At 42.9% G+C, this 20,002-nt stretch overlaps 2 protein-coding genes across 2 annotated transcripts; both read right to left on the reverse strand.

The window, feature by feature from the left end:
* Positions 1–8,086: 8,086 nt before the first annotated feature.
* On the reverse strand, positions 8,087–12,750 carry LOC115787452 (transmembrane protein 182-like). Its single transcript, XM_030740174.1, has 5 exons — positions 12,537–12,750; positions 11,061–11,184; positions 10,355–10,453; positions 8,961–9,098; positions 8,087–8,635 (listed from the first exon to the last, which is right to left on the reverse strand). Exons 1-5 carry the CDS (start codon positions 12,708–12,710, stop codon positions 8,415–8,417), a joined length of 756 nt encoding a protein of 251 aa, XP_030596034.1. The 5' UTR covers positions 12,711–12,750; the 3' UTR covers positions 8,087–8,414.
* Positions 12,751–13,175: 425 nt separating this feature from the next.
* On the reverse strand, positions 13,176–18,870 carry LOC115786867 (sodium/hydrogen exchanger 2-like). The gene is made up of 13 exons (XM_030739330.1): positions 18,624–18,870; positions 18,113–18,335; positions 17,562–17,802; positions 17,238–17,488; positions 16,928–17,145; positions 16,641–16,837; positions 16,471–16,560; positions 16,011–16,081; positions 15,675–15,812; positions 15,247–15,343; positions 15,009–15,137; positions 14,744–14,807; positions 13,176–13,593 (listed from the first exon to the last, which is right to left on the reverse strand). Exons 1-13 carry the CDS (start codon positions 18,868–18,870, stop codon positions 13,409–13,411), a joined length of 2,151 nt encoding a protein of 716 aa, XP_030595190.1. The 3' UTR covers positions 13,176–13,408.
* Between the last annotated feature and the right edge of the window lie 1,132 nt (positions 18,871–20,002).

Raw genomic sequence — 20,002 nt, forward strand, 5'->3', positions numbered from 1 at the left:
GAAGATGGCAACAGAAATGATTAAAGATATGTTTTTTATCAGTCATAATATTGTATTGCCACATGAGCTCACTGTCTCTGTAAGATATCGAATCGTTAAAGGTGATTCCCCATGGTGCTCTTTGTGTATATAGCACACAAAGTAGGGGGGGGGGGGTGGGGGTGGGGGGGGGGGGGGGGGCAGTGAGATGAACCATGAATTCAGCAGAAAGCATTAACATGAGGACCTTCAGTTCAACAATCTTCTGAGGAACTTTTAGGGTAAAATTTTCACCATTAGGATGAGGCCCAAAAGCAGAGTCAAATGTGTGCTTATCCTTTTTTTTTTTTCTCAACAGAGGGAGGATTTATCTCCTCCCTACTAACAGTTTGCCCCCCTCCCCCATCACACAGGGCCAGCCTGTTAGTAGGTAGTCCACGCAAGAAAAAAATTAAAACTGATCATATCACTTCTATGAAGCATTTCAGAAACGACATATTGAAACATTTTCACTTAAGAGGATCAGCTAAGTCCAGGAGGAGAAATCAAACACACCTGACTTTCAACCATAAGAGGCGAGTTTATCTCTTGTCTGGGACTATTTTCAAGTTTGCTTACACAACAGTCAAAGGGAAAATGGTCAATTGGTGATGGCAGCACGACAAAATTTCCTGTGACCATGTGCAATCAACTTGTGATCTCCTTGCCTGAAATGGTTGCTTTGAAGACAGGGACCAGGTCTGCAGCCACTTGCCATCTTGAAAGTGACTTCGATGAGTCAAGATGGTGATAAAATGGCAATAAGACAGAGTCAGTCTGCCATGAGTCTGCTATCAGTTTGGATTGAATGGGGTCTAGTTGGCAATCTGTTTGTGATAAATTGGAAAATCAGAAATCTGTTGCCATCACATGCTCGAAGGCATTTTTATCCATTCAGAAAAAAAAGACACGCCCCTCTCTGTCTGCATTTATAAATGAGACCGAGCTTATTTGCAAACCTTTGACAATCTGTCCGAGAGTGATTGCAGTCATTCTGATTAAGACCCCAATTATCTGGAGACAGGTTGCTTCCCACCAGATGACCCTTGCAGTCGCCTTGTGATCAAACATGGTGCCCAGAGGGTGTTCCACCTGTAGCCTCTGAGTGATGGTTGCAATCAGTCGCTGACAGCAAAAAAAAAAAAAGAAAAAGAACACAAAAGAAATGAAACCATGGTGATTTTCTCACTTCCACAGGCACGTGAAGTGGGTGTGAGTGAAGTGGGAAGTTACAACAATTATCCACATCAGAGGCTGGTGTTAGATGATCTGTCAAACACTTTGTTTGCAGCACACTGCAGGTTTCACTTAGAACCAACACGACTTCATCCCTGCAAAATCCGATTGGGGACATCAGTTTTTTCCAGTTTTTACACAAAGCAGCTGCAATCACCCACTTTAATTCTTGAATGAGGTGCAACTATGAGCATAGCGCTCATATATACAATACAGAGGCAGAACTATTAACTATAAATAGATTTTTGATTATTCTAAACAAGTAGCAAGTGATGAGCGCCAAACAAACAGGCACAAATCAGAACCTCAAATCGGTCTATTGAACTTCCTGCTAAATGTAAAAACAAGCTGTTTTCTTTTGCCTTACATCCAGTTTTTTTCCCCCTTAGACTACATTCAGCAGTGTATTTCACTTTCAATCTTTTGCTCTCTTTTTCTTTTTGCTGCAGCATATGTTGCAAACATCTTGGGCGATACAAAAGAATCTCTCAGAAGAAAAAAATATGACATTAAGTCGTTCACTAATAGTCAATTCTTTCATCAGGCCTCGCTATGGAGTAGAGTCTGTTGTATACATTGCAGCCACACACACATGCACACACACACACACACACACACACACACACACACACACACACACACACACACACACACACACACACACACACACACACACACACACACACACACGTAGTCTTCACTGTCTCCCTCCTGCTATCATCATCATGTGTGTGTAAATGATCCTGTCTTTGTGAGGTTAATTGAAGGCAGGAGCTCTGACTGTCTGAGACATAATCTGTCTGTGTGAAAAGTATGTGTGCCCCTGTGTGTGTGTGTGTGTGTGTGTGTGTGTGTGTGTGTGTGTGTGTGTGTGTGTGTGTGTGTGTGTGTGTGTGTGTGTGTGTGTGTGTGTAAGGAGTTCTCCTGTTTGAGGTTTGGGATGTCTTTAATATAACCACACAATTTTTTTTAAAATACAAAAACAGAAAAAGAAACACACAGCAACTCCTCTTTATCCCTCCACCTGCTCCCTCTCTACCTCAACTAAAACCCCCAGTACAGATTAGCTGTGTGTGCATGTGCGTGTGTGTATGCATGTGTGCTGGCTGAGGGGGTGGGTTGGTGGGTCTGTTCCTGGGGATTTGGGTTTTACAAAAGAAACAAAAAAAAAAAAAAAAAAAAAAAAGCAAGAGTGATGCCATAAGGCTTTGCTTTTCTCTCATATCAGCTCTTATCGGGGCAGTCATTTTTGACAGGAGAAAAAGCCTTTATCTGGAAGAAACTGTGTCCGTCTGGCCCTGCATGTGAGCACACACATGCACACACAAAGAGCCACGCTCAGGGCCTATCGGACTGGGGCTCACACACACACAGAGCAGGTAATCGGCTCACTAGTAGAGTTAGGGGGTTAGAGAAAAGAGGGAAAAAAGCTCTCACCAGAGTGTATCCCCCTCTTTGACTGGATTAGAGCCCACCAGTATTCAGTCCAGGTGCTCCGGAGGACGGAGGGGTGAGGGGTTCACGTAGGGTTAATTCTCCCTACAGTGTGAGACCATGTCCTGCTGTTCGTTAGCTGACAGATCACATACATGTGACTCTCAGCAAAAAACTGGAAAGTATATCCACACAGATACACACTTAGAATGTGCACTCATTACCACTAATCGAGATGGTCCTCTGGAGTTTCGGGGTTAATTTTCCAAGCATTTATTACTTTATTACCATGTCATGTCTTTATTTATGTGATATGCACAGGCATAACATTAACTATAACTATATAATAACACCATAATTGGTGACACTTGAAGTGCAAGATTATTTCTCCCTTAAATGAAGTGATACAGTGTTTCCATTGTAGTGGATGACAGGGGAGGAGGCATAAGAGTTAATTAACTCTGATTAGGATGAGCTACAGTCACTGAACAAGCCAGGGTTCTAGCTCAATACTCTGCTCAGTAATTGCTTCCTTTCCTTTCCCTTCTTTCCTTTTGCTTTCCCTTCCACTGGCTGCTCCCCTTATATTTCTTCCTTGTGTCCATCCAGGCACGGGAAGCTTGGCTTTCAGAGAGGAGAGCTGGAGAGCCCTCTGCTGGCTCATCATGCAACTCTGTCGAGCGAAGATGAGGCCAACGAGTCACTTGGGTTGCAAAGCAATGTTTTGTTTAGTTGTGCAGAAAAACTGGACAAAGTACTTTTTCATTTCATACACATTTGGGAAAAAAATGCAAATCAAATCAATATTCAGTGTCACATATAAAATTCACCAGCTCAAGGTGCATCTTGGAGAACCTCCGCAATTCTTCAGTTGATTGTTTTTCATCTCTTTCTGTAATCGCACACTGACTCCATGACGCAGGCTCTGTGAGGGCCATGCCATCTGTTGCAGGATTTCTTTCTCTTCTTCATAGCTCTGGTTGTATATTTGGGTTCACTGTCATGCTGCAGCATGAATTTGGGACCAATAATAGGCCTCCCTGATGATAACACATGACAGATAAAAATGTAAACATCTGTGCATGTTTATTTGATCTGCACTAATCAAATTCATTTTTAGAAGAGAGCTGTTTTAGGAGAGTGACATCAGCTTTTTATCCAATAGGCAACTTATATTACATCATTCAGACATGCTACTAAAGAAATCATTCTCCACAGGCATGGGGTAAAATGACTGTAACTTCCAAAAGAAGGGATCCTAGCAGCTGCTTGCCAGGTTATTGCCAATCAATAATTCTGGCCACAATTATTGGAACAACAAATCCGTCAATCCAAATGATGATATGAGTCATTTGTTCCTACACTCATATATGACCCATAATGAGCATTTCCAAAAATGGCACCCCTACAGGTGGCAGGACACAACACAACATGATTTCACGAGATGGCAAATAAATGGCACTTCACTGGGATTTTAGGTGTCATGTCAATGCACTGCAAGCTTTGTGTGTGGTGTCTAATGTAATTTGGTCTCCACAGACTCAACTGAGAAGAGATGGTGTGTTATTTATTTATGGACAACCTTTTATTAACATTTTACATTGAAATGAGAGGAAAAGGCCAGAGAAGAAATGGATACAGAAATGGACCCTTACAGGGTCCTGGAGCAGCTCATGGGCGGAGGCCATCAAATGAAACAGAAAGATGTCCCATGTGTGAGATGACAGTCGGCCAGTGAGTCCATACAGTGTTAATGTGTTCCTATGAAAATCATGACTAGTTTCAGTTATTCTATACACAAATGCTTCTTCTGCTTGTGACCGACAAAGGATGCCACGCAAATGAGAATGATTCAAGCTATTGGCCTCATGGTCTAAATGAGTTGTGTCAAGTCTTTTATATTCAGTTGCAAAATGAGCACCAGAAAAACATAACTAGCTAACATAACTAACATAACATAGCACTTTTATGCAATAGCAAAAGACTAACCAACAGGTATTGGGGGGTTCAGCAGAGGTCTTTCATGCTGATGGGTGTTGTTAAAAGAAAATGCAAATCAAAGTTACTGTCACATTAAATATAAGCAAAGTTAGCAACTGTTCAGAGAATCAGAAGATCTACATCTCTTTTAGTTGCACATCCTCATCATCAGAACTGCTTTCTGAAGCGCTGTCATACTGTCCCTCCGTCATTCATCGTCAGGCCCCTTCTGCATAAGTGCCGGGAGTGTAGAAGATCCTGAAGTAACCCTCTGTGCTGCTCTTCAGTTGTATCTGCAGGTTAGCTACCGGCTCGATATCCACCAAATGCCTGAATCGGGGCCTGTAGTTCACACACAACACACCAAAGAAGTTCAGTGAGGAATCTTCCTTTAATTACGTTTCACATGACGTAACTGCTGCATCAAAGCACCTACAGAAAGTCAGGTTTTTAGTACCCGAAGGACAGATAAAATAGGACGTTCTGCATACCAGTAAGCTTTTCATTTTCAGCAGGCCTGAGTGTACCACAGTGGCCTTCTAACACGCAATCAAACAAAGACCAAAAATGGATATATTTTTTTCAAACTTCTGTGAGACAGAAGGACATTTTGGCTTCTTTAAAAGGCTCTAAGGACAGGGCCTAATACTTAAGGAATTTCCCAAGGACAAGTCAAACCAACCTCTCTCTGTTCCTACCGACTTCCATAGTGCCATTCAGTTCCCTTTGCCTGAAGGTCTTCCACTGTTGCCTCATCTCTTTCTGGAGTATCAAGTCCTCTTCCATGAGCCTCTCAGCCTTCACTTTATCACATACCTTCTTTTTGCAGAGAATGCCAACAGTGCCTTAAATTTAAATTCTCTTCACTGATAGCACACTTAACAAAAAAAAAAAAAAAAAAAAAAAAAAAAAAGGAATACAAAGCATGCCATCAAAGGGCAGCTGCCATAGGAAAGCATAACTGTCAGTGCAGATGGCCACTGGCCCAACTCTGTCTGCTGCTTCTACCATGCCATCATGTTCATTCAGTGAGCCCTGGCCTTGTGAACCTTTAGAAAAACATATAGATACTGTTAATGATGTGTTTAGGTAAGCATGCTAAACACAAACTTTATGGACACAACATGACCACTCTGAGCCCAGTCCTGGACATAATGAACCCACTCGTCCGTTTTTGTGTTATCAAGTGACTCGCTCAACTTTTCCAGATTCTCACAGGCCTGAACACATGACTACAGAGCCTACAGACTGCTCAGTGACCCCCTGGCAACCACCTGTCGGTAGGGAAAAATGAGTATTCCCCAACTCATTGGCAAAAACCTCCTTGTGGAGGGTTTGGTTGCTAGCATGCTCCTGCAGTTTTAATAGACCTGCCAGCTGCTCACCAAGCTGTAGTGAAACTGTGAGAAGTGTGACACATATTGGAAATGGAGAAGGTTCACCTTCAAAGTAGAGGTTGAGCTCTTGAGCAATGTACACATGACGTCATGTGAGAAACCCCAATCGATCATAAAAACGTGTTTGTACCAATGACCTATGAAGTTGTTTTTCAGAAGAGGACAGTTTCAGTTATTGGCAAGAATTGTTACTGGGTTAACTGGTAGAGTTTATTATACTTGGTAGCACACTGATGCCCCTGCAAAACCCCCAGCTTTCAATACCCAATGGCATCTGCTGTGACCCCCAGCCATTCGCAGCAGATGGCTGCCCCTCCCTGAACCTGGTTATTCCGGAGGTTTCTTCCTGTTAAAAGGGAGTTTTTCCTTCCCTCTGTCACCAAGTGCATAGGGGGTCATCTGTATTAATTGTAGGCTCTTTACAATATAAAATGCCTTGAGGCAATTGTTGTGATTTGGCACAATATAAATAAAATTGAATTGAATTGAATTGAGTTGCCTGTCCAGGCTGTACACTGCATCTCACCCTATGACAGCTGGGATACGCTCCGGCCCCCCCTGTGACCCCGATAAAAGATAAGTGGAAGAAAATGGATGGATGGATGAATTGAACTGAATTAAATTATTAAAAAATGAAGTGGCTGTACATTAGGTGCGTTTCCCAGAGTCTGAAAAAAACAGCTTCTCATTGAACACACTCTGTCTCCTGCCAAATGTTGCTATAGAGGGATCAGTAAGACTAGCAATAACCACACTGCCGGCCTCATATACAGCACCACTGGCAAATCATTGACTGCATGCCACATGGCTTTGACTTCTTCTGTTTGTTTTTGATCTGTCAGACTGTCGTCACGCTTCCTCAGATCAGAAGTGGCGCGTTTTCTTGTGGGTGAAATGCTGTCAGAAACCGGCTGCACTCAGCTGTTAAGACTTCCTGCTCAAAGGACCCGGTGTTCATTTGTTATGTCACAAAGTCAAGTCAGTTTTATTGATATATGAGATGTTTTTTTTTTTTTTTTTACTACTGCACTATAACAAAAGTCCTATTCTTTCAAGATTTATTTAGATTTGAACATTTATTGACACCAAAACTTCACAGATGTCAAAACAACTAAAAAGAGACATTAATGACACCGCTGTGGACACTGGCACAAAATATATAGGAAAGAACACAGAAATGTTCCTTTATCATTCATGCAAGACAGCATTTGATTGCCAAGGTAGGCAGGTCTCACATAAAGCAGATTTAGTATCAATGTACTACGTATATATACTACATGCACGTGTATTTCAAATATAAACATTAGTGTATTGTGAACAGTTTGATCACAGCGTGTGTGTGTGTCTGTGTGTGTGTGTGTGTGTGTGTGTGTGTGTGTGTGTGTGTGTGTGTGTGTGTGTGTGTGTGTGTGTGTGCATGAACAGGCATGTTAGACCCCCACCACCACCATTGCCACGATTCTTGCTCCTCAGATGAAAGCTGATATGTGACCGAGAGTCCGGCCGCTTGTGTCCACACGCAGTTCCACACATTCAGAGCAGTGAAAAGGAAGGACGAGCTAATTTAATTTAGCACTTGTGATACAATCGCACATCAGCGGTCCCCCTTTTGAATAACACAAAAAAAGGAAAGGATTCCTGCAGGGCACAGGTCATTCTGTGAATTTGTTTTCTTTTTCTTTCTTTTTTGTTTTTTAGATTTAGCTGCTCTAAGCATGTGATATCTAAACCTAAAGTTTCTCTAGAAGATGGAATAAAGAATCAAAGCAGAAAGAAGCAACAAAGCGGGGGTGGGGTGGGGGGTGGGGGGTGGGGGGGTGTGTTGAATGAGGAGTAAAATGTGATTGGGGTGAAGGAGGCAGGTGGCTGGCCTGCTGTACACCAACCAAACCCACAAACAGCTGTTCATTTCTCAAAGCACCCTTGTGCCCCCCTGGACACATCAACCCCCCCACCCCCATATCATTCCCTTTCCCACTCAACCCCCACCCTCTCCCCAAGCCTACCATTTCTGTCTCCAGTCCATCCAGCCATTCCGGCCTCCCTCCTCACTCTGCTGCAGCTAACACACTTTGATCATGCGCCAAAATCAGGGCATGGCTGGTTCATCTGTGCACTTCTCACCTTCTGCTTATCATTTGCGGCATTAATAAAACACAGCAGCGACTTGTTGTGATAATAAATTTAAGTAAACAGTGATTTTTAAAGAAATTACGCAAAGCAAGTGATAGAAAACTTCCAGAACATCCAAAATAATGTTAGTCTTTCCAGTATTTACATCCAACAAGTGTGTTGCCCAGTCCAGTGCAGGACCTAAAAAGGCTAGTCCTCCTCTGTGATCCAGTCAGGTCACTTGCTGGCATGGATCGCACGGCCCACCAGCATGAAGACCAACCCAGAGATGAGCTCCAGAGGCACTCCAGCAGCCGCCACCATGAACGACAGACCATAGAGCACTGAAACCTCTGCGTTCGGACATGATTCTCCCCTCTCCTGCAGGATGTAGCTCCTCACATCCACCACCTCCATCCACAGTACGTAGAGCAGAAGCGTGAACAGGAACAAGCAGGCTGCAGAGTGATACAGAGAGTATTAGAAAGACAGAGATAGAGGCTGTCACTGCTATGAGTAGATGCAGAGGAATGCAGCTCCTCTTCACCTCTGATGTTACCACAGCAGCAGTGTTTACTGCTGTTGTTATGGTGACAGAGTGGCATCTGCTGCTCTGAGTGTTGGGTATGTGCTTATCATGTGACAGGTATGAACAGCTGACAGCAGCAAAGGCTGCTACATGAGTTTACGTCTGTGTATTCGTCTTTTCCCAGGGCAGTATATTTCACACTACAGTTATGAGCTCCGCATACACACATGCACAGACAGTAGTCTCTATTTTACCAGCAGCTATGAGGAAGGCCCCGCCCAGCTTGTAGAGCTTGTGGCTGATGAAAGGAACGCCACAGACTAAGAGGAAGCCTCCAGCCAGAGCTAAGACGAGTCCGAGGATTATCAGCACGGTCCAGAAGCCCCGAAACACTGCAAGAAACACAAGCACAGCAGGAGGCTTATCTACGTATTCTGCAAAGAAAGGGTGTGTTTACACAGGCCTCCGCTGTCTGAGGCCACTCAGGTCGTATGCTCAGTATTTGTTTTGTAGGAATCTGGTGATTTTACCAGCCTATGCAGACTTTTATTCAAAAGTTAAATGCAGTTCAGTCCCAGCCCCTAAGATTCACATGCTGACAGGTCCCTGAGCAAGATGCCAAACCCCAGGCTGCTCCCGACGACGGGCAAGCCTTGCATTCCTTCCTTGGAATTTTGTGTATGTGTGTGAATAGATGAATAGGAAACACATTGCAAATTGCTTTGTAGAGCTGCCAAGATTTTTTAAAAAAAATGCTATGTAAGTGCAGATCATTTAGATGTGAGAAGCTATAGTCAACATCCAGTTACTTTAGTTTGGCTGAAGGAAAGCAACTAAACTGGCTCTGAAGAAAAAAACCTGAAAATTGCCCTATCATAAAATCATTTTTGATTGGTTTCAGTCACAGGAAGCCAAAGCTGTTTTTGATCTTTTGTGAGAAGGTTGGAAACAAACAGCCAACTGTAGCTGCAGTTAAACACTATCTAACACATAAATAGGGCAGTGTTTCCCATCTTCCAATCAAACCCTAAGCAAGAAAGAAAAAAAAGTGTTTCCCAAAATAGACTTTTCCTTCAGATAGTTCCTGCAATAACTTAAACATGGTTCTAAGTTATTACAGACTGTAATATGAGTGCTTTTTGATCAAATAATAAATACCAGATTCAGTATTTCTCTGCTTACTGCAGCAAAGACACAGCATTTACTGTACATATTTATGTGGAGAAATGAAGCATAAAAAAATATTTCCCAATCATGACATTCCAACAAATGAATTCCAAGATACTTTAATCTGAAGTTCAGGAGCGACACTCTCCTGGCACGGTGCCTAAATACTCCCCCTCTGGTTGCATGTCTCTAAATATCTACCTGTTCTACACACCTGTTTGTTCTTGAATCCATGCCCCACCGTCCCCCTCTTTCTCTGGCTGTTTCACAGATAGGTACCAGGTGGATCCTCATAGCAGCCTTCCCCTAACTGCTACCTCTCGCCCAGCCCGTGTCCTCATCCTCAAGTCACAGTTCTTTATACATATTTGGTGTTGTTAATGAAATGTATTATGAAGGTCTGACCTCACTATTGAACAGTATGAAATGAGCACTCTCTGTGTGGATGTGTATGCATACAGTGTTTGAGGCTGTGAATTACCTGCTGTAGGGTCATAATTTGGATGAGGAACTTGTCCAAGTGCAACAGGTAATGGGAAGAGGTAACCATGGATGCAAACCTTAGACTCTGGCTGGTTTGCTATAGTAAAAAAAATAGAAAGCATGTAAAAAAAAAATCACTAATCTTTAAAAAAAAAAAATCATGGGCACAGATCTAGAAAAAGGCATAAAAACTGACAGAAAAAGGAAAAACTGATGAAAATAAACAGCAGGCATATGCACATGCGTCATTAGGGCTTAAAAATAATTCAATACTGACTTTTGGCCACATGTGAGATTCAGACTCTGCCTGCCCACTGTCCAACTTGAATGGCCCATGTTTTCTTTCTTTCTTTCTTTCTTTCTTTCTTTCTTTCTTTCTTTCAGGCCACTTGAATCAAAGGCTATTTGATATTTTTATTTTATTAGTCCAGTAGTGCCAATAACAATGAGTGCAGGTGAAAATAAAAAAAAAAAAAGACACAAATGCAAAATGTAGTCGGGAGGGGAAAAGCCAAAAACACCCCATAAACGAATGTATTTTTGCAGTCCTTTATATTTAATGTCACATATGGCCATTTTTCTTTACTGCACTTGTTAGCATGTCAAGCAGACTGCACTGTTGAGCAAGGGACATGCAACCACATTGGACAACTCCCAACAAAAACTTGGTGCAGCCTCAGCAGAGGAAAGTTTTGCCTACATACTGAAGAGAGTGGCCAGGACCGCGTGTGCTGTGGGCTCCACCTGAAACGCACAGCGCCAGAAAAAGCCCTCGTGGTGCAGAGTGAGGGAAGGAGGCGAGGCACTCACTGCTTCCACTGACTGCATCTAAAAGAGAAATAGAAGACAGACTGGCATTACAGAGATAGATGCTCAAATACCTAAAGATGGATGAATCCCATTTTCTGTCAGCTTTGTCAACACGTCTGTGCTTGCAGCTCTGTGTGATTCCGTACTTCACTGAAGCCACAGCATCAAACGTGGTTCTGATTATGGCCCGCTGGGTCTGTGAGGTTTTCAGGGGGGAACTTATGAAACACGCCAGAGCGATACTCTCCACTTGCTTGTCAAAAATATGATTGATGGTGCTGAATAACACAACAACTTTAATCATCCTCTTTTATTGAAAATGAAAGACTTTATTTCTGTGATGTTACGGAGGAATTCACTGGGGGATTAGCTTTTATAAATATATCCCTTACTTTGCACTTTGTGAACTTTCTCACAAATGCTCCATGGGAGAATAAACTGGAAAATTAAAGGGCCACTCTGCTGATTTTACACATGAAACTCAGCCGACTCGCCAATGGGAGTCCTGCTCAGCGTGTAAAAACAGTTTAATAATGGTGCTGCAGTTCTGTCAAACCTTACCCTGGACTCCTTTTACTTTACAGTCAGCAGTCAATGTGAATGACCAAAAATATTAAATCTATATGAAATTCACTTTGTGCAAATTTTCAGCCATGACGGCAGCACAAGGTTATAAAAGATGTGAGTGTCTGATGACTGGGTGGTCCACAGCTGTGGTGCAGATTGAAATATCTTAACATCTGGACGGATTACTATGACATATTGTACATAAACCGTGTTTTTGTCTCCTATTCACAAAATAATACCTGAGCTGCTCAATAGCTAAATATCAGCACATCCACATTTTCACCAGGTTACCATGCTGGCATTAGCATCTTCAACTCAATCAAAGTTGTGCTCATCTTCACAGAGATGCTATTACAGTGTGGATGTTGAGAGGCTGTGTTTTATATATATATATATATATATATATATATATATATATTATAAAATTAAATTACTCTTCTTCAACATTTGACATGTTTTCTTTGTGCTATTTTTAATTAAATGCACCATTTAAACTATTTGGAGGCTCTTGTGTTCTATTATTATTTGAGTTTTACATGGCGTCCCAGCTTTTCTGAAAACACGGTTGTAAACTGCTTCAGTACATCTTTAAATATCCTATAGTGGCATAGCTCACACACCACTGAGTACACAGCATCTGATCAGGTTCCCCACTGGTCTTTTTGTGGTTTTCACATGTGATCAGATAAAAATAATATTTTACTGTTGCTGTTGTTGCGTAAATTTGCTTCAATGAAAGTGACAAGTAACTAGTAAGATTTGCATTCATTGTCTGTGTTAGTAATCTCATTTCTGTCTCCTACCTCGGTCCCGTTGGCATCTTTATCCCCAGTAAGCGTTGGCTCTGTTGGCCATGTATATGGTCCACAGTTGTCACTTGCTACCAGCCAGTAGTCAGTACCAAATGCCAGGAAGAAACACAGAGTCCCTATTACCCCAAAAATTCCCCCAGCCAAGGCTGCAGCCCCCACCCTCATAACTCCAGCCTTAACCCTGCTTTAATATATAAGTTTCCTCAGCTTTTAGCCCTCAGGTCAGTGACTCCTCACTGGTGTCCACTATGCAGCCTTCTGCCCAACCCCAATCCCAAAGAACGCGGCCAGGCTCTCTCAGCCACTCCCTGGCATGCTGGGAGCTGCGAGGAAACGAGGCTAGAGTAACTGAGGAGGTCAGATGGGGGGACAGGGAGTTATTTTAGGAAGCAGTAAGCCTGTCCTCGTCAAATTTCCAGTGCATGTATTCTGCTGCACATTTGTAAAGGAAACAAGGAGAGGAAAGATTGGTGTGTGGACAATGTGGACAGCAGGTATCAGCATTTATGACTGTGAGGTATTTGTAATGTTGGTGTGACTCTGGGAATGCCGCTTTGAAAATGAATTAGACTGGAGACGCAAGAGCTGTTCAAGAGGTGAAACGTGGAGCTGAGAAAAGCTTTATTGTGGCTGGCAAACACTCAGAATAATAAAACCGTTAAATTCATTTTATGAGAAATTTACTTGGGATGAGTCCATGAATTTGCTGAAGCCTTCTATCAGTTGTGCCTTGCACCCCACAACTCTGTGGTTAAAGGAATACAAGGTAGTTATCACTTCAACACACACACACTGAATTCTTTGCTTTTATGTGTTTCTTTCTTCCTCTTTCCCTCTCTCTCCCCGTGTCTCACAGTCTGCATTCATTGTTGCTTCTCATTCTCAAAAACAAAGCTGAGGTGCTTCCTAGAGGCTCTCTCCATCGTTTCTTGTTGTTTTGGAGAGACTCTGTTTTCTCTAGCAGCTTTTGGATCCATTGATCTGGTCGGAGCTGAGCCAGCTGAGACTGAAGAGTCCAGGAGAGTGGATCGTGGGCTTATGGAGCACACTGCCAAGAGGAAAGAGGGTACAGTGAGCTTAGGAGCCACAAAGTCAAAAATACCACGTATGTCCTGGACAAAGATCGGGAGGGAGAGAAATACTGTTACTCTGTAAACAAAAAACAAACTTTTCCATTTGTTCAACATGATTTTGATATACAGTAATGTGAAAAAGAAAATTTTCACAGGACTCTTACTGCGTCCACAGGAGTTAAGAGGAGAAGTAGCAGCCAGGTGTTTCTAATCAAATCAAGTTGATCAGCACCTCTATAAAAGCAAAAGTTTGGGCAGTTTGCTGGTCTGGAGTGTTCAGTTGTGTTTTAACACAATGCTACAGTCTTCACAGGAGTGAATGTCCCAGCACATTCACCCCAAGGTCAAATTGTGCAGTGCTCAGAGAAACTGCAAAATGCCCAAGAGCTCCATCTCAGACTCTACAGGCCGCAATTAGCATATTAAATGTCATGACAGCCCAGTTAGAAATAGACTAAACAAGTCTGGCTTGTTTGGAAGAGCTGCCTGGAGAAAGAGTCTTCTCTCTAAAAAGAACATTGCAGCACAGCCTAGGTTTACAAAGCTGCACCTCAACAAACCACAAAACTTCTGGAACAATGTTCTTCAGACAGATGAGACCAAAGTGGAGATGTTTGGCCGTAATGCACAGTGGCACATTTGGCAAAAACCGCAAACACCTCATAGCAACTGTCAAGCACAGGGGTGGAGGGGTGATGATTTGGGCTTATTTTGCAGCCACGGGACCTGGGCACCTATCAGTCATTAAGTGGACCATGAACTCCTCTGTATACCAAAGTATTTTCAGAGTCAAACGTGAGGCCGTCTGTCTGGCAGCTAAATCTGGGTCATCCAACAGGACAACGAGCCCAAGAATCAAGGTGTTGCCCAGCCAGTCCAGACCTCAGCTTGATTAAAATGCTGTGGCAGGACATTAAGAGAACCTGCAAGTGTGGGCCCAAATTGAGACTGATAAAGTCATACAGAAAAGGCTTTCTTCAAGTTGTTGTTGCCAAAGGTGGTTCTACAAGCAGCTGAAACATGGGGTGAGCTTAGTGTTTCATAGGATTGCATGAAGTCCAATCAGAACTTTCTTTCTCACATGGCTGTACATCTGGCTGTATCTTGAATTTTACATTTCTTCACCTGTGTGAGATCTGCTAAGTCCAGTTCTCGCTCTCTGTGGTTCACTAAGCGCTCCATCCTCCCCCTGCAACAATAGAAATGTTCTCTACTGTAATACTGATGCTTCATCATTCACATAGTTCAAAATCACACCTAAAATTGGATACAGTATGTAGTATTTCAAAATGAATCTACCACATTCAAATTATTCTCCTAATTAATTATTCTTTTTCATTTGTTTCATTAAAAATAAGAATGTGAGAAAAGGCAGCTAGTTTGCACGCACCTGTGGAAAGTGCGTGATTGTGTTGTATGAGGATCTTTCTCCCAAACTTTGATGTCTATAAAGGGGCTTCCTTGTTCTGTTCACGGTGGTGTCCTGGTGCAGGGTGTGTCTGCTGTAGGCTGGCGTCTGCTGTAATGATGACACATACCTGAATCCAGAAGTATCACTTTATACACACTGTGCAATTTTCACTTTCATAGTAGGTGGAACCTAAACCTTTTTTAAAAAATGTATTTACCTTGTTGTTGAAGTTTTGGAGGTTTCTGGAGAGGATGCGCCTGATGCTCTCCATCTCCTCCGGCAGCAGGGGTCGGCCGAGGGAGCGAGGATCCACTCTAAGTGGGAGATTTTTTGAAAAAATTTGACAAAGTGTGTAGAGTTGGGAAATCGTACTTCAAAGGCATGATTCTGTTTTTAAGTAGGAGGATAAGTAGGGGATATTCTGCCTATTATCCTTTATGGAGTAGCAAATACTTAAAAAAAAAAAAAAAAGCACATTATGCAGACAGATAGTCCAGCAAACTTTAATTGCACTACAATTATTTTTTGTAATCAGGCCAGATAAATGTGATCATGGTCATGAACCTTTCTTCAGTTACTCTGGGAACTTTGAGGACTTATTATCTCAGCCAAACACTGACATAAAGTCCAAGGCTGTTTTCTTACAGCGGCGGGGCCTCCTCCTCGTCTCCCCTCTGCTCCCTTCTCTCCAGCTCCTGGTAAACTCTGAGGATGCTGGAGCTGGCCTGGTGATCGTTTCGGATCAGGAAACGACAGAGGTACTTCTTGTTGAAATGCTCAAACCTCACACGCACACAGGTACACACACAGACACACAAGTGGCGTTATTGTGAGGCCTAACTGTGGAAAATATGCATAGCATTTGCTGCCACCTGCTGGCAATTTTATGTTTTGTTTTTTTTTTGACATGGCTGCACAAACAACACTTTTAGAGAAAACACAAGCAGAAGGCAAAGTAATTGTAAAACCAGGAAAACTAACTTGTCTTTCCAGTAGTGCTGCCCCCAGTAGCCAACCACATCCTCTATTCCTGCAAGCAGGTGATCTATGAGCTAACAAGAGACGTGATTATTTGCACACAACAGAAGAAAATGACAGTCTTTTGAAATGCTGAAAGAAATATCACGAAGCAGGTTGCCCTCTGTGTTGAAGTACATCATTTCCTTCAGTGCATCCTTCATGCTTTACATGCATTGTGTGATTGTGTTTCCAGTGGGAGGAAAACTGTGATATGATGAGGCTCTAAACTAAAACTTTTTAAATAAACCTACAGCTCATGTTTCCTTTTGGTTAGTTACAAATTAAATCTTTCTATACTAAAAAAAAATTGAAATCAGCTAAGTATGTCCAAAGTTTGTTTACAGCTCCATCACTGAACAGGTAAGTGATATTTTTACCTCTCCACACACTGCACTCAGCTGTGAGTCCTGTAATCTCTCACCCTGCTGTGGATCTCCTCGCTGACAGTGGGCAGAGCTCTCTTCTTCCTCTTCACATCCAGAAGCTCTACCAGAGGCTTTATGGTCATCCCCTGCAAACCAGGCTCAGAAAATAAAATCCACATTGAAACTATGAAACTGTTTTCATCAGAATTCACACTGTTTTCCACACCTGCACAAAGACTGTGAAGAGAATGACCACGATGGTAGTGGTGATGAAGAGTCTTTTCTTTGGGAAGTCATCGATCAGGAAGACCAGGGAAAAACAGATTGCCCCTCTCAGGCCACCGTAAGCAATGATGAACTGGTCTCGGAAGGTCACGGCGTTCCTCCGGAGTTTGTTCACAACCGCAGTCAGCAGAAGAACGCCTTTCAAGCAGTGAGGAAGAGTTCAGAAATCCGCTTTGGTGAGCTTGTGATATAACTTGTTTAAAGTGCAGGACAGATTTTTAAAGCTACCTGTGGCCCTCCAGATGAGACAGAGCAGTAGTGTGGAGCACACAAAGGGCCAGCTCCACATATGGACATCCTGTATGGTGGACACACCCAGGAAGATGAAGATCAAGGTTTCACTCACGCTGCTCCACATCTTCAGAAAGTACTGGATGCTGGTGTTGCTGCGCTCTGACACATTCGCTTCCACATACTGTTTCATGGTCACAGCACAGGTCACAATGCTGCAGAGAAGGGAACAAACAAAAGAAGACTGATTCACCAATATTTACAATATGTGGTCTTCAGGTTTCAGATGATGGTGAACAGCACTCACGCCATGATCCCAGACAGGTGGAGCATCTCTGAGGTAAGGTAAGACAAATAGGAATAGAGGAAGACAAAGAGTGGGGCGATGACTTGGGCTCTGGAGGTAAAACGTGAGGTGAGGGCTGCCAACAGGCCGAAGAAGAGACCTACACACAAGCCTCCGATTCCCACCACCACTACCCTGCAGCCCCCCAGCAAAACATCCAACCCTGATACCATCGGCAGACGGAGGAAGGACTCAAATAGCTTGTAGAGCACCTGAGAAGAAGCAAAGTGTGTAAGTATTAAATGTTTAACTTAAACACCTGACACACACCTCTTCTCTCCTCACCACAGTAACAGCATCATTGAGCAGTGACTCTCCAAACACCAAGATATGCAGCTGTTCATTAACTTGCATCTCTTGGAATACAGAAAGCACCGCCACTGGGTCTACAGCAGCAATCAGAGAGCCAAACAGCAGGCAGTGGAGCAGAGAGACGTCTCCCAGTGAGCTGTGAGCCAGCAGGCAGACACCGTACAGAGACAGGCCGATGCCCAGCACGTTCCACAAGGTCCCCAGCACTGCATACCTGTGTATGTACAGAAAATAAGCTTTACAACACCTGCTCCAGATACTTTTAATAAATACTTGATGAATATCTGATTTTAGATACACAAGTCCACCAAAATGAGCTGTAAATATGGCAAATGTGGTTAAATAAAGAGGCTTATTTGCACATGGAGTATGACAGAGATAGAACAGCAAGTTCAAAATTAAAACACAAAATATTCCTACTAATTCTGACTTTTAAACCAAACCAACCCTTTCTTCTAAAATTTTAGATGAAAAAGTGCTCAACACACACATGAAAAAAATAAAACATTTTTAAAGCTACCAACCAGAGGATTGTACCAAGGTTTTCAAAGAACAGCCTGCCTGGCAGGAAGTATCCCGCATCCAAGACGATGGGTGGCAGCAGAAAGAGGAAGAAAGCGTCAGCACTGAGAGTCGGTGGAGCAGAGTGGCGGACCCCATAGATCACACCTCCAACCAGGAGGCCCACCATGATGAGGACGCAGCTTTCTGGGACGACTGCTGGGACTCGGCCTGACCAGTGGAAACCTGAGGGAATGAGAAACAAATAAAAGGGATTTGTGATATATGAAGCCAGCGGGATTCTGACCTTGTGAACTGTAAGAATTTTGGCTAAACTTTTGTAAACTTTTAAATTTTGGCTGACTTGAAGGTGGAACTATAACGGTGTCGCAGATGCTCTGCTTCATTGCATTATTTGAAATAAGTTTAATGAATTGAAATAAGAACATGTAACTGAATCGCATTATTAACATCCAGCTACCTGAAATTAAAGTTGGCTTCACATGGATGAGCACAAGCATAGCTGAGGCTTACCCAGCTTGGCCAGTGAGGCCAGCATGATCCACAGCACGATCTCAAAGGGAGCCTGCACATGGTGGTAGTCCATGCTGAACACCCTCAGAGCCATGGGCAGATCCACAGACAGGCTGCCATCGCTGCTGTTGATGCCCAGCGAAGGGGGCAGATTGTGGGGCTGGGGGCGCTCGTTGGGAGGGGTCAGGGTCAAACATCCCAACAGACTGGCAGAGAGCAGCAGAGGGAGAGTCCACAGAGCAGCCATCCTGCAGCCATGCTGGCATAACAGCGGAGAGAGGCAGGGGGAGAGAATAGGACGGGCGTTGGGGAGACAGGGGGAGGGCGAGCCGCACACACAGAGGCACACAAAACAACCTGACTAGGATTCATGCAGCCCCTAATGTGCACAGGAATCCCTGAGCTAGCAATGATATCCAACCAGCAGTACAGAGCTCAAGGGGTGTGTCACATGCACAGACATGTTTTTTCAGCAATTCAGGGCACAGTACATTGATTTACATTCATTTTCTAGAAATGAACCCTAACCGCAAGCTAAAACAATATCCAAATTATAATAATTTCCATTAAAGGGAATTGATTTTAGTCCCCAAAATGTGCCCGTGTAAACACATTTATGTCCCCACAGCACAAGTAATGCAAGTACACATGCACAAGATTAGTGGTGGTATTAGTATTGATGGTTTGTTGTGCACAAAGCCTAGATAGATTGAAATAAGTATTAATATATTTTGTTTATCCAGTAACATGAGTAGAGGAAAGGCTTCTCAGATAATGGACTCATTTTCAGTGTTTATTCTCATGCCGGGGTAGCAGTGCTTAATTTCGAGGAATTTGTGATCTGCTGTGGCTTATTTGATTTGTAATCTTTCATTTCAAACAAACAAGTTCCTGCAGATATGGCATGTTATGATTATTGAAACTGTTTAGAATTACAGTTACAAATATCTTGTCTTGTGGCAAGAAAAAGGCTTTAATTATCAGCCAGGATGATATATTTTCCTTCCAGTGGCTGATTATTAAATTCAGTTTAGTTCTACATTTTATTTGAATATGCCTGCACTCTATCGATTCTACTGCAAACACAAGGATCTGTGCCAGGATAAGTCTTCCACTGTATAAGTACACAAAAATAATTGGTTCAGTGAATTTAGTTGTACAGGTCATTTACTGAGGAAATTGTACTTATTCCCTTTTCCAAAACATTAAGCAGGTGGCATGTGAGACTGTCAGGTCAGTTGAATACCAACTGCTACTGATAATCCCATAAACCAGTACAACCTGTTCAGGGTCTGTGATCGGCGACTCAACCGGTCCACCCACCATCCTCGTGGATCGTGAGGAGGGTGGCTAGTCACCCTTGGGGAATGAAAAATAAA

Source organism: Archocentrus centrarchus, chromosome 10, assembly GCF_007364275.1.
Source record: "Archocentrus centrarchus isolate MPI-CPG fArcCen1 chromosome 10, fArcCen1, whole genome shotgun sequence".
NCBI lineage: Eukaryota > Metazoa > Chordata > Actinopteri > Cichliformes > Cichlidae > Archocentrus > Archocentrus centrarchus.

Excerpts from the sequence above, each read along its gene's own strand:
- LOC115787452 (XM_030740174.1), bottom strand. The coding sequence starts at position 12,710 with ATGAGGGTGGGGGCTGCAGCCTTGGCTGGGGGAATTTTTGGGGTAATA. Across the intron at positions 11,185-12,536 it reads AAGATGCCAACGGGACCGAG|ATGCAGTCAGTGGAAGCAGT; the intron begins GTAGGAGACAGA and ends TTTCTCTTTTAG. Across the intron at positions 9,099-10,354 it reads AAATTATGACCCTACAGCAG|TGTTTCGGGGCTTCTGGACC; the intron begins GTAATTCACAGC and ends TGTTTCTTGCAG.
- LOC115786867 (XM_030739330.1), bottom strand. The coding sequence starts at position 18,870 with ATGGCTGCTCTGTGGACTCTCCCTCTGCTGCTCTCTGCCAGTCTGTTG. Across the intron at positions 17,803-18,112 it reads AACCTTGGTACAATCCTCTG|GTATGCAGTGCTGGGGACCT; the intron begins GTTGGTAGCTTT and ends GTACATACACAG. Across the intron at positions 16,561-16,640 it reads TCTTCACAGTCTTTGTGCAG|GGGATGACCATAAAGCCTCT; the intron begins GTGTGGAAAACA and ends CCTGGTTTGCAG.